The 12,670-nt window shown below is 44.5% G+C and overlaps 1 protein-coding gene across 1 annotated transcript in view; it reads left to right on the plus strand.

Moving 5' to 3' along the window:
• Positions 1–12,670, plus strand: part of epha8 (eph receptor A8) — a 104,031-nt gene that overhangs the window by 62,412 nt on the left and 28,949 nt on the right. The window contains exons 3-5 of the mRNA XM_020503783.2: positions 1,774–1,971; positions 6,658–6,807; positions 7,545–7,860. Of these exons, the coding sequence (XP_020359372.1) occupies positions 1,774–1,971; positions 6,658–6,807; positions 7,545–7,860 (664 nt within the window). The remainder of the gene's footprint in view (positions 1–1,773; positions 1,972–6,657; positions 6,808–7,544; positions 7,861–12,670) is intronic.

Here is a 12,670-nt window from a genome sequence, read left to right on the forward strand (position 1 = left end):
GGGATGAAATTGTAGACCTGCACAAGGCTGGGATGGGCTACAGAACAATAGGCAAGCAGCTTGGTGAGAAGGCAACAACTGTTGGCGCAATTATTAGAAAATGGAAGAAGTTCAAGATGACGGTCAATCACCCTCGGTCTGGGGCTCCATGCAAGATCTCACCTCGTGGGGCATCAATGATCATGAGGAAGGTGAGGGATCAGCCCAGAACTACACAGCAGGACCTGGTCAATGACCTGAAGAGAGCTGGGACCACAGTCTCAAAGAAAACCATTAGTAACACACTACGCCGTCATGGATTAAAATCCTGCAGCGCACGCAAGGTCCCCCTGCTCAAGCCAGCACATGTCCAGGCCCGTCTGAAGTTTGCCAATGACCATCTGGATGATCCAGAGGAGGAATGGGAGAAGGTCATGTGGTCTGATGAGACAAAAATAGAGCTTTTTGGTCTAAACTCCACTCACCGTGTTTGGAGGAAGAAGAAGGATGAGTACAACCCCAAGAACACCATCCCAACCGTGAAGCATGGAAGTGGAAACATCATTCCTTGGGGATACTTTTCTGCAAAAGGGACAGGACGACTGCACCGTATTGAGGGGAGGATGGATGGGGCCATGTATTGCGAGATCTTGGCCAACAACCTCCTTCCCTCAGTAAGAGCATTGAAGATGGGTCGTGGCTGGGTCTTCCAGCATGACAACGACCCGAAACACACAGCCTGGGCAACTAAGGAGTGGCTCTGTAAGAAGCATCTCAAGGTCCTGGAGTGGCCTAGCCTGTCTCCAGACCTGAACCCAATAGAAAATCTTTGGATGGAGCTGAAAGTCCGTATTGCCCAGCGACAGCCCCGAAACCTGAAGGATCTGGAGAAGGTCTGTATGGAGGAGTGGGCCAAAATCCCTGCTGCATTGTGCACAAACCTGGTCAAGAACTACAGGAAACATATGATCTCTGTAATTGCAAACAAAGGTTTCTGTACCAAATATTAAGTTCTGCTTTTCTGATGTATCAAATACTTATGTCATGCAATAAAATGCAAATGAATTCATTAAAAATCATACAACGTGATTTTCTGGATTTTTGTTTTAGATTCCATCTCTCACAGTTGAAGTGTACCTATGATAAAAAATGATAGACCTCTACATGCTTTGTAAGTAGGAAAACCTGCAAAATCGGCAGTGTATCAAATACTTGTTCTCCCCACTGTATAACACATACATTATACTGAGAGAAAGCATTGATGCATTGCTGCAGATATACAGTGGAACATCCTGCTTTTAGAGAGTGAATGTTGTTGTGTATCAAACACAGAGTGACATACCGCTCGTTACGGAAATAGTCACTTAGACCTGATATGCAATTGATATGCCCGTTGTATAGATGTCTGTCTCCTTATTACAACACAAACAACACTGTCACAGACACAATGCATTCTGACTGATGCTATTACTGGGAGCTGTGGATGTAAGCATAACCATGCTGTTACTGTAGCAGATCTGCCTGACTGACATGGCTGTTCATCCTATGATGCTACTCAGCCTGCACTGTTTTATACACGTTTTCTGGAATAAGTCATGAATATATTTTTTTTTCAGAGAAAAACAAGTTTCAATCGAAATATATTTTAGTAACTACTTACACAGAAAATGGAGTGTGGGTATTCTCTACATTAGATTGAACAGGACTGTTTCCCTCTCCCTTCTTGTCTAACTTTTTCTCTTAACCCCTCACCCCTCTCTCTCCCTCCTGCATCTTCCTCTCCTCTTACTGCAGTGGGACTCCATCAATGAGATGGATGAGTATTTCAGCCCCATCCACACCTACCAGGTGTGTAACGTGATGAGTCCCAGTCAGAACAACTGGCTGAGGACAGGCTGGATCGCTCGTGACGGAGCCAGGAGGATCTACATTGAGGTCAAGTTCACCCTCCGGGACTGTAACAGCATGCCTGGAGTACTGGGAACCTGCAAGGTACAAGATGGAGAGGGGAAAGAGTAAGACAGGTGACAGAGAGGGGAGAAGATTTAGACAAGGGTTCACCAACTTCCCCAATTTTTTATATTTTTTATTGTTGGACATGAAGATTGTAAAAAACACCAGAAAATCAGCTCCAAGTGATTCTAATGTTGGAAATACTGTATGTTCCAAAGTATTCCCTCACATAATAGAGAGATATACACTGAGTATACAAAACATTAAGAACACCTGCTCTTTCCATGACATAGACTGTCCAGATGAATCCCTTGTTTATGTGACCTATTAAATCCACTTCCATCAGTGCAGATCAGTAGTTCCCAAACCTTTATAGTCCCATACTCCTTCAAGCATTCAACCTCCAGCTGCATACCCCCTCTAGCACCAGGGTCAGCTCAATCTCAAATGTTGTTTTTTACCATCATTGTAAGCCTGCCACACACAAGCTATATGATACATTTATTAAACTTAAGAATGAGTGTGAGTTTTTGTCACAACCCGGCTCGTGGGAATTGACAAAGAGCTCTTATAGGACCAGGGCACAAATAACAATATAATAATAATCAATCATTTTGCTCTTTATTTAGCCATCTTACATATAAAACCTTATTTGTTCATCAAAGATTGTGAATAACTCACCACAGGTTAATGAGAAGGGTGTGCTTGAAAGGATGCACATAACTCTGCAATGTTGGGTTGTATTGGAGAGAGTATCAGTCTTAAATAATTTTCCACACACAGTCTGTGCCTGTATTTAGTTGTCATGCTAGTGAGGGCCGAGAATTCACTCTCACATAGGTATGTGGTTGCAAAGGGCATCAGTGTCTTAACAGCGCAATTTGCCAAGGCAAGAAACTACGCTATCCAGAAATCTAGAAGTGGTTTCTGATTAAATTCAATTTTCACAGAACCGCTTGTTGAAATTTCGATGAGGTCCTCTTGTTCAGATATCGGTTAGTGGACTGGAGGCAGGGCAGGAAATGGATAACGAATCCAGTTGTTTGTGTCGTCCGCTTCGGGAAAGTACCTGCGTAATTGCACACCCAGGATCACTCAGGTGCTTCAATATATCTATATCCCTTTTGACATTGTCCGTAAGCTTGAGTTAATAATTTGCACACAAAAAATCATACATTGATGGAAAGACCTGTGTGTTGTCCTTGTTAATGCAGACAGAAAAGAGCTCCAACTTCTTTAATCATAGCCTCAATTTTGTCCCACACATTGAATATAGTTGCGGAGAATCCCTGTAATCATAGATTCAGATCATTCAGGCGAGAAAAAACATCACCCAGATTAACCAGTCGTGTGAGAAACTCATCATCATGCAAGCAGTCAGACAAGTGAAATGATGGTCAGTTAAGAAAACTTTAAGCTCGTCTATCAATTAAAAAAAACGTTGCTGCCCATATCATTGCATAGTGCAGAAAATACACAAGAGTTCAGGGGCCTTGCTTTGACAAAGTTAACCAGTTTCACTGTAGTGTCCAAAATGTATTTCAAGCTGTCAGGCATTCCCTTGGCAGCAAGAGCCTCTCGGTGGATGCTGCAGTGTACCCAAGAGGCGTCGGGAGCAACTGCTTGCACGCTCTCTACCACTCCACTATGTCTCCATGTCATGACTTTTGTGCCATCAGTACAGATACCAACACATCTTGACCACTAAAGTCCATTTGATGACACAAAGATGTCCAGTACCTTGGTTTCCAGTGGTTTGCAGAAGAGGATGTCTTCCTTAATTGACCCCCCATAAACATAACAGACATATACCAGGAGCTGTGCCAGGCCCGCCACATCTGTTGACTCATCCAGCTGTAAAGTAAAGAATTCACTGGCTTGTATGTGAAGCAGTAATTGTTTCAAAACATCTCCTGCCATGTCACTGATGCGTCGTGAAACAGTGTTGTTTGATGAAGGAATTGTCTATATCGTTTTTTGGGCCTTTTCCTCCAGCATTGTCCCAGCCATATCCACGGCAGCATGAATAATTAAGTCCTCTACAATACTATGGGGCTTGCCTGTCCTAGCCACTCGGTAGCTTACCATATAAGTTGCTTCTAGCCCATTCATATTAATGGTATCTGTTGCTTTTCTACATGTCTTACTACTCGAAAGTCGTCTTTATTCTTGCTCAAAATACTCCCGTGGCTTATTTTTCAAATGGTCATGTTTCGTTTCTAAAGAGTGAAGTTTTCCTGCAAGAGAGTAACTGTAATGTAATTGGATGTTACATTATTTGACTAGGCTACCTGTATTTGACATTGTGTTGTTATTTCGCTGAACACTACATGGTTTTAATTATATTGTTTGTTGGCAGTGAAACGAGGCGACTCAGGTGAGAAAAAAAAATGTATAGCTCTGTTGGAAAATATAAATGTACTGTTTGAAAACGTGAAGAATAATGTAAAAAAATATATTTGGCGTACCCCCGACGGCATTGCGCGTACCCCCGACGGCATTGCGCGTACCCCTGGTTTGGGAATACCTGGTGTAGATGAAAAGGAGGAGGAAAGATTTTTAACACTTGAGACAACTGAGACATGGATTGTGTATGTGTGCTGTTAAGAGGGTAAAAAGGCAAGAGAAAATATTTAATTGCTTTTGAACGGGGTATGGTAGTAGGTGCCAGGCTCACTGGTTTGAGTGTGTCAAGAACTGCAACGTTGCTGGGGTTTTATGGGCAACCGTTTCTGGTGTCTCTACAAATTCCTGTGCAGTCAACAAATTATTTGCAGTTATAAACTGGGTGGTTCGAACCCTGAATGCTGTTTGTCTGAAAGCTGTGGTATATCCGTATTACACAGGTATGAAAAAACAAATGTTCTAATTAAGTTGGTAACCAGTTTATAATAGCAATAAGGCACCTTGGGGGTTTGTGGTGTATGGCCAATATACCACAGCTAAGGGCTGTATCCAGGCACTCCATGTTGCCTTGTTCATATGAACAGCCCTTAGCTGTGGTATATTGGCCATATACCACACTCCCTCAGGCCTTGTTGCTTAATTACAGTGGGGAGAACAAGTATTTGATAACCTGCAAAATCAGCAGTGTTTCCTACTTACAAAGCATGTAGAGGTCTGTCATTTTTTATCATAGGTAAACTTCAACTGTGAAAGACGGAATCTAAAACAAAATTCTAGAAAATCACATTGTATGATTTTTAAGTAATTAATTTGCATTTTATTGCATGACATAAGTATTTGATCACCTACCAACCAGTAAGAATTCCGGCTCTCACAGACCTGTTCGTTTTTCTTTAAGAAAAATGGGCTACAGGACAATAGGCAAGCAGCTTGGTGAGAATTATTAGAAAATGGAAGAAGTTCAAGATGACGGTCAATCACCCTCGGTCTGGGGCTCCATGCAAGATCTCACCTCGTGGGGCATCAATGATCATGAGGAAAGTGAGATATCAGCCCAGAACTACACGGAAGGACCTGGTCAATGACCTGAAGAGAGCTGGGTCCACATTCTCAAAGAAAACCATTAGTAACACACTACACCGTCATGGATTAAAATCCTGCAGCGCACGCAAGGTCCCCCTGCTCAAGCCAGTGCATGTCCAGGCCCGTCTGAAGTTTGCCAATGACCATCTAGATGATCCAGAGGAGGAATGGGAGAAGGTCATTTGGTCTGATGAGACAAAAATAGAGCTTTTTGGTCTAAACTCCACTCGCCGTGTTTGGAGGAAGAAGAAGGATGAGTACAACCCCAAGAACACCATCCCAACCGTGAAGCATGGAGGTGGAAACATAATTCCTTGGGGATGCTTTTCTGCAAAGGGGACAGGACGACTGCACCGTATTGAGGGGAGGATGGATGGGGCCATGTATCGAGAGATCTTGGCCAACAACCTCCTTCCCTCAGTAAGAGCATTGAAGATGGGTCGTGGCTGGGTCTTCCAGCATGACAACAACCCGAAACACACAGCCAGGGCAACTAAGGAGTGGCTCCGTAAGAAGCATCTCAAGGTCCTGGAGTGGCCTAGCCAGTCTCCAGACATGAACCCAATAGAAAATCTTTGGAGGGAGCTGAAAGTCCGTATTGCCCAGCAACAGCCCCGAAACCTGAAGGATCTGGAGAAGATTTGTTTGGAGGAGTCGGCCAAAATCCCTGCTGCAGTATGTGCAAACCTGGTCAAGAACTACAGGAAACGTATGATCTGTGTAATTGCAAACAAAGGTTTCTGTACCAAATATTAAGTTCTGCTTTTCTGATGTATCAAATACTTATGTCATGCAATAAAATGCAAATGAATTACTTAAAAATCATACAATGTTATTTTCTGGATTTTTGTTTTAGATTCCGTCTCTCACAGTTGTAGATTTTTAAAATTTGAAATCTACATGCTTTGTAAGTAGGAAAACCTGCAAAATCGGCAGTGTATCAAATACTTGTTCACCCCACTGTATGTTCTGGATCTCTGACCATCCACTCAATAAATTTTTTGGGCCCGAGGCTGAATCTAAGTGATGATCCCTGATTTAGACCTTGACACCTAAAATGCAACTTGTTGACTTGGTCATTTCTATATGTCTCATCAAAGAGAAACATATTTATTTGAAATAACCTTACTTCCAGGAGTGCAGTCCTTTATTTCCTCATCATTGACAATTTGATATCTCTTCTCCCAGTATACCTGTAAACAATTGTGTGCATGTGTTCTGTTATCTGATGAACAGGAGACATTTAACCTGTACTACTATGAGTCAGACCGAGCGGTGGGCACGGCCATAAAAGAGACCCAGTTCACCAAGATCGACACCATCGCTGCTGATGAAAGCTTCACTGGAGTGGACCTGGGAGTCAGGAGACTCAAACTCAACACTGAGGTTCGCTCACTTCTTAGAAATTAAAGTGCAGGCCTCCCGAGTGGCGCAGCGGTATAAGTCACTACATCGCAGTGCTTGAGGTGTCACTACAGACCTGGGTTTGATCCCGGTCTGTGTCACAACCGGCCATGACCGGGAGTCCCATAGGGCGGCGCACAATTGGCCCAGCGTCATCCGGGTTAGGGGAGGGTTTGGCCGAGGGGCTTTACTTGGCTCATTGCGCTCTAGCGACTCCTTGTGGTGGGCCGGGTGCCTGCACGCTGACTTTGGTCGTCAGTTGGATGGTGTTTCCTCCGACACATTGGTGCAGCTGGCTTCTGGGTTAAGTGGGAGGTGTTAAGAAGCCTGGTTTGGCAGGTTATGTTTCGGAGGACGCATGACTCGTCCTTCGCGTCTCCTGAGCCCATTGGGAAGTTGCAGCAATGAGACAAGATCGTTATTGAATATCACAAATAAAGGGGTAAAATACCAACAAACAAAAAAAGATCTTAAAAAAGAAACCAAAGTGCAAAATTATGTTGGTTTATATAGACTTGGAAAATGACTTGTTTTGAGTGAGCAGTGTTGATTTCTACATCTTAGCCAGCATGGTGCTAAAGTGAGTGGAGCTCTCCATGGTGCTGAAAGTAGTTCTCTTCACCTGATCTCGTGCCTTTCACAGTGCCACATTTTACTTTGCTCCCATATTTACTTTTTCATGAAACATTGAGAGGTAATGTCATCTCCTTCTCCTCCAGGTTCGAGGTGTGGGCCCCCTCACTAGACGAGGCTTCTACCTGGCCTTCCAGGACATTGGGGCGTGCATCGCACTGACCTCTGTGAGGGTGTACTACAAGCGCTGCTCGGGCGTGGGCCGCAACCTGGCCGTGTTCACTGACGTGGTGACGGGCGCTGACTCCTCCTCCTTGGTGGAGGTCAGGGGTCAGTGTGTGGATCACGCCGAGGAGAGAGACACGCCCAAGATGTACTGCAGCGCCGAGGGGGAGTGGCTGGTGCCCATCGGGAGGTGTGTCTGTAGTGCAGGGTTCGAGGAGCACAGGGAGTCCTGCATCGGTGAGTCACACTCTGGGTCACTGATGTTGTGTTAGACTAACTTGTTTTACATTATGTTACTGTACTGCAGTACTTTATCTATACTTTGCCCTACCTGTGCTCAATCTGTACATTTGTGGTCAATTTTCAGACTTGGATGTTTTCTGTGTGTTTTGTGTGGTTGAGTTGATGGATGGTTTGGTTGAATAGCTCAAGTCCTGACTACTTTTAAGATGATAAGCTATGGTGAGTCATGGAAAATACCTTGTCTTTTTTTATTTTCTTGACTCTTTTTAATTTTTGTGTTGTTTATTTTCTCTGATGGACTGACTTCATTTAGGGACCAGTGTATATTTTAGGTGACCAGGGTTACGGTAATTAAAAACTATTAATCACTTCCCCTGGATAATTAAACATTAAATATTCTGTCGGTTAAATGTGCCAAATGAGGCGAATGAGGTACGCAACACTGGTTCACCTGTCTTGTTTCTACTTAATTCTGATTGGTTTTGGTTCTGTGTGCTGTCCAGTTAGAATACGATTTGAGGCACACACACACACACACACACACACACACACACACACACACACACACACACACACACACACACACACACACACACACACACACACACACACACACACACACACACACACACACACACACACGCACACACACACACATCTTCTCTCATCTACATACCTGTTTACGCCCTGAAGGAAACACACTCTCCTGGGGAGCAAGGCATTGACAGCTCTTGGCACACACACAAACACATACAGAGAGATGAAGGGAACTTATGTGTTTGTGTGTAGTTGCGGCGGGTAGACACTCACGCTTTCCATAATTAGTTGGCGGCTCCCATTAGCACTCAGATCAATATGTATGCAGAAAAGCAGTCAGCTAGAAAATGTTTTAGTTTATGTTTTAGATGCTTGTCTCGTGAATCTCTCCATTTGTGTATAGTCAAGACATAAACATATAGCATTACAGTAGTGCCTAGTCCTTGTGGTAGCTGCAGTAGCTGTAGTAGTGGGCTGACGTGTATGTGTATGTGCTGCTGTGCATGTGTGCTGCATTTGTGTGTGCAGAGGACTCTTCTCTCTGTGACCTAACTGGGTCATTGTGCTAATTCTTCAGTCACGCACATCCCAGGACACGAGACGAGCCAGGTCGCTCGAGATCCAAGACAATATTCAACGTCCTTTCAGGTCCTAGGACGTCAGGAGATACCTTCAAAACCTCCCGCAAGGGGAAACATTGAGCGCTATTACCATCAAGTAGGGTTGCGGTTTGCTAGGGCGTTGTGGACGGAAATGGCAGATGGGTGTACACTGCGAGCTCCGGCCCGAGGGCTGCGTGTTCAATCCCAGTTCTAGGCACTCATTTTTGCAGCCCTTCATTTTAACCCTGTCCCAAACCTTAACCCTTACCTTAACCATTCTGAATTAACGCATCAACTTAACTGTCAAAATGTGACGTTTATCGGATATTGTAGTCAGATGCGGAGCAAGCTGACAGCCCTGTGAGAGAGAGAGAGAGAGAGAGAGAGAGAGAGAGAGAGAGAGAGAGAGAGAGAGAGAGAGAGAGAGAGAGAGAGAGAGAGAGAGATACATATACATTGAGGAAATTGAAACTATCTCTGTCAACATGTACAAGTCTGGGACAGTAATGGTGCAGGGCTTCCTCATGCAGCTCCAGCAAGACATTTACGGGATCAAAGAGAGAGTACAGCAGGAAAAGCTCTCTCTCTGTGACGACTCCCCAACCTGAGTGAGTCTGATCACACCTCCTCAAACTATCCTGCAGACGAGGATAGTCACCCACCAGCACTGAACACACCCAGGTCCACAACTTCCCTGCTACTCCATCATTGAGAGGGATACATTCGCAGAGCTGGAGAGAGACATGGTGGAGCACAGAGAGCTATTCCGCACAATCCAGACAGAACAAACCCGCAAAACAGACCCCCCCCCCCCAACACGACCCGGAGGACAGAAGGTGGAGATAGATGGCAGTCTGACAACCCCCACTCATACACTGAGGACACACAACATCCAGAGATTGTGCTCCTCATTTACTCAAATGGCAAATACATTCAAGGGGATAAACTTTTTCCCAAACATAAAGTGGCTAAACTAATGGCTACCTGGACTTGAACAGCCTTTACGGCCAGGTCCACCTCGCCAAGGCAGCAATCCCAACTTTTGCCAGGACCCTGAAGCACGTCACCCTCAACCGTAGTCCCAGCACCTCACACAGGAGCAACAGAGCAACGGATACCCCGCCCAGACCAGTGAATCACCCTCCCAGACCTGAAAGGCCCCCTCCTGAAGGACCTGCACTGAGAGAACCCACGCCAAGAGGACCTACACCCAGACCACAGCATCACCAGCCACACCCCAACCAGCAACCACCTCAAGCAAGGCCTCCCGGGTGGCACAGTGGTTAAGGGCGCTGTACTGTAGACTCTGGGTTCTTGCCCAGGCTCTGTCGTAACCGGCCGCGACCGGGAGGTCCGTGGGGCGACGCACAATTGGCTTAGCGTCGTCCGGGTTAGGGAGGGTTTGGCCAGTAGGGATATCCTTGTCTCATCGCGCACCAGCGACTCCTGTGGCGGGCCGGGCGCAGTGCGCGCTAACCAAGGTTGCCACTTTCAACCTTCATCTCTCCCGAGCCCGTACGGGAGTTGTAGCGATGAGACAAGATAGTAGCTACTAAAAAGCAATTGGATACCACGAAATTGCGGAGGAAAAGGGGTAAAATTAAAACAAATATTTAAAAAAGACCACCTCAAGCAAACCCTGGCCACACCCTGTATAGGCCCCCCCATATCAGACCTATGCCCCTTCTGCCCACCCCATGCACTCCGCCCCTGCTTCAAGGACCTCAACATGACAGCAGGACATATGCCCAGGCCATGAGCAGAGCAACAGGCCCAACCCCACTATTACACCCGCCCAAGCCCCATCCTGCGACCTAAGAGGTATGCATCAGATGATCAACATGCTCTGCTCACAGCTACTGTGATGGTCCAGGCCTAAACCACACAAAAACAACACTAGACACTATGGAACTCAAAGCTTTTTCTATCTCATCCTGGAATATACAAGGTCTGAGGTCATCTGCCTTTGGCCTAAAGAGCAGGAACCCAGACTTCATCAAAGAAATTGGAAATACAGACATTGTCATCCTACAAGAAACATGGTATAAAGTTACAGAGAGCTGGTATTCCCATCCACCCAACCAACCAGGTGTGAAACAGGGAAGAGACTCAGGGGATATGCTCATTTGGTATAGAGCAGACCTAACCCACTATTTTAAATGAGTCAAAACAGGAACATTTTACATCTGACTAAAAATGAATAAGGAAATGATCTCAACAGAGAAAAGGGTACCAATAGAATACCCATACTTTAACGATGACAGCTTCTCCATTCTAGAGGGGGAGATCAACAATTTACAGGTCCACATGTACTATTCTGTGGCGACCTAAATGCCAGAACTAGACAAGAACCTGACACGCTCAGCCCACAGGTGAACAAACACCTACCCGGAGGTGACAGCATTCCCTCCCCCATATGCCCCCCTAGACACAACTACGACAACATAACCAACAAAAACACGTCATAACTCCTGCAGTTCTGTCGGTCGCTGGGTAAGTACATTGTCAATGGTAGGCTTTGAGGGGACTCCTATGGTAGATACACCTATAGCTCAGTAGTAGTACTGTAGACTACTTTATCGCTGACCTCAACCCAGAGTCTCTTAGAGAGTTCACAGTCAGTCTACTGACACCCCTATCAGATCACAGCAAAATCACACTTGACTTGAACAGAGCAATACTCAATCATTAGGCATCAAAGCCAAAAGAACAGAATAATATTAAGAAACGCTGTAGATGGAGGGAAAGAAGTGTGGAAATCTACCAAACAACAATTAGGCAACAACAAATTCAATCCCTTCTAGACAATTTCCTGGACAAAACGTTTCACTGTAATAGTGAAGGTGTAAACTTGGCAGTAGAAAACCTAAACAGTATATTTCACCTCTTAGCTTCTCTATCAAATCAAAACATTTCAAGCAGACAACCTAAGAAAATTTACAAAAATGACAAATGGTTTGATGAAGAACACAAAAACCTAATAAGGAAATTGAGAAACCTATCCAACCAAAAACATGGAGACCCAGAAAACCTGAGTCTACGCCTTCACTATGGTGAATCACGAAAACAATACAGAAATACACCATGGAAAAAGAAGGAACAGCATGTCAGAAATCAGCTCAATGTAATTGAAGATTCCATAGAATCTATCCACTTCTGGGAAAATTGGAAAACAAACACTAACACGAAACGTTATCTATCCAAAACCACTTCTCCAATCTTTTTGGCTCGATAACAAAGTACAAATAGCAAACACATACACAGTACCAGTCAAATGTTTAGACAAACCTTCTCATTCAAGTGTTTTTCTTTATTTTACTATTTTCGACATTGTAGAATAGTAGTGAATACATCAAAATGATGAAATAACACATGGAATCATGTAGTATGCAAATTAGTAGTATGCAAATATGTGAGATTCTTTAAAGTAGCCACCCTTGCCTTGATGACAGCTTTGCACACTCTTGGAATGCATTTCAAATAACAGGTGGGTCTTGTTAAAAGTTCATTTGTGGAATTTATTTCCTTCTTAAGGCATTTAAGCCAATCAGTTGTGTTGTGACAAGGTAGGTGTGGTACAGAGAAGATAGCCCTATTTGGTAAAAGACCAAGTCCATTTTATGTCAATAACAGCTCAAATAAGCAAAGAGAAATGACAGTCCATC

Source organism: Oncorhynchus kisutch, linkage group LG1 (assembly GCF_002021735.2).
Source record: "Oncorhynchus kisutch isolate 150728-3 linkage group LG1, Okis_V2, whole genome shotgun sequence".
In the NCBI taxonomy this organism is placed as follows: domain Eukaryota; kingdom Metazoa; phylum Chordata; class Actinopteri; order Salmoniformes; family Salmonidae; genus Oncorhynchus; species Oncorhynchus kisutch.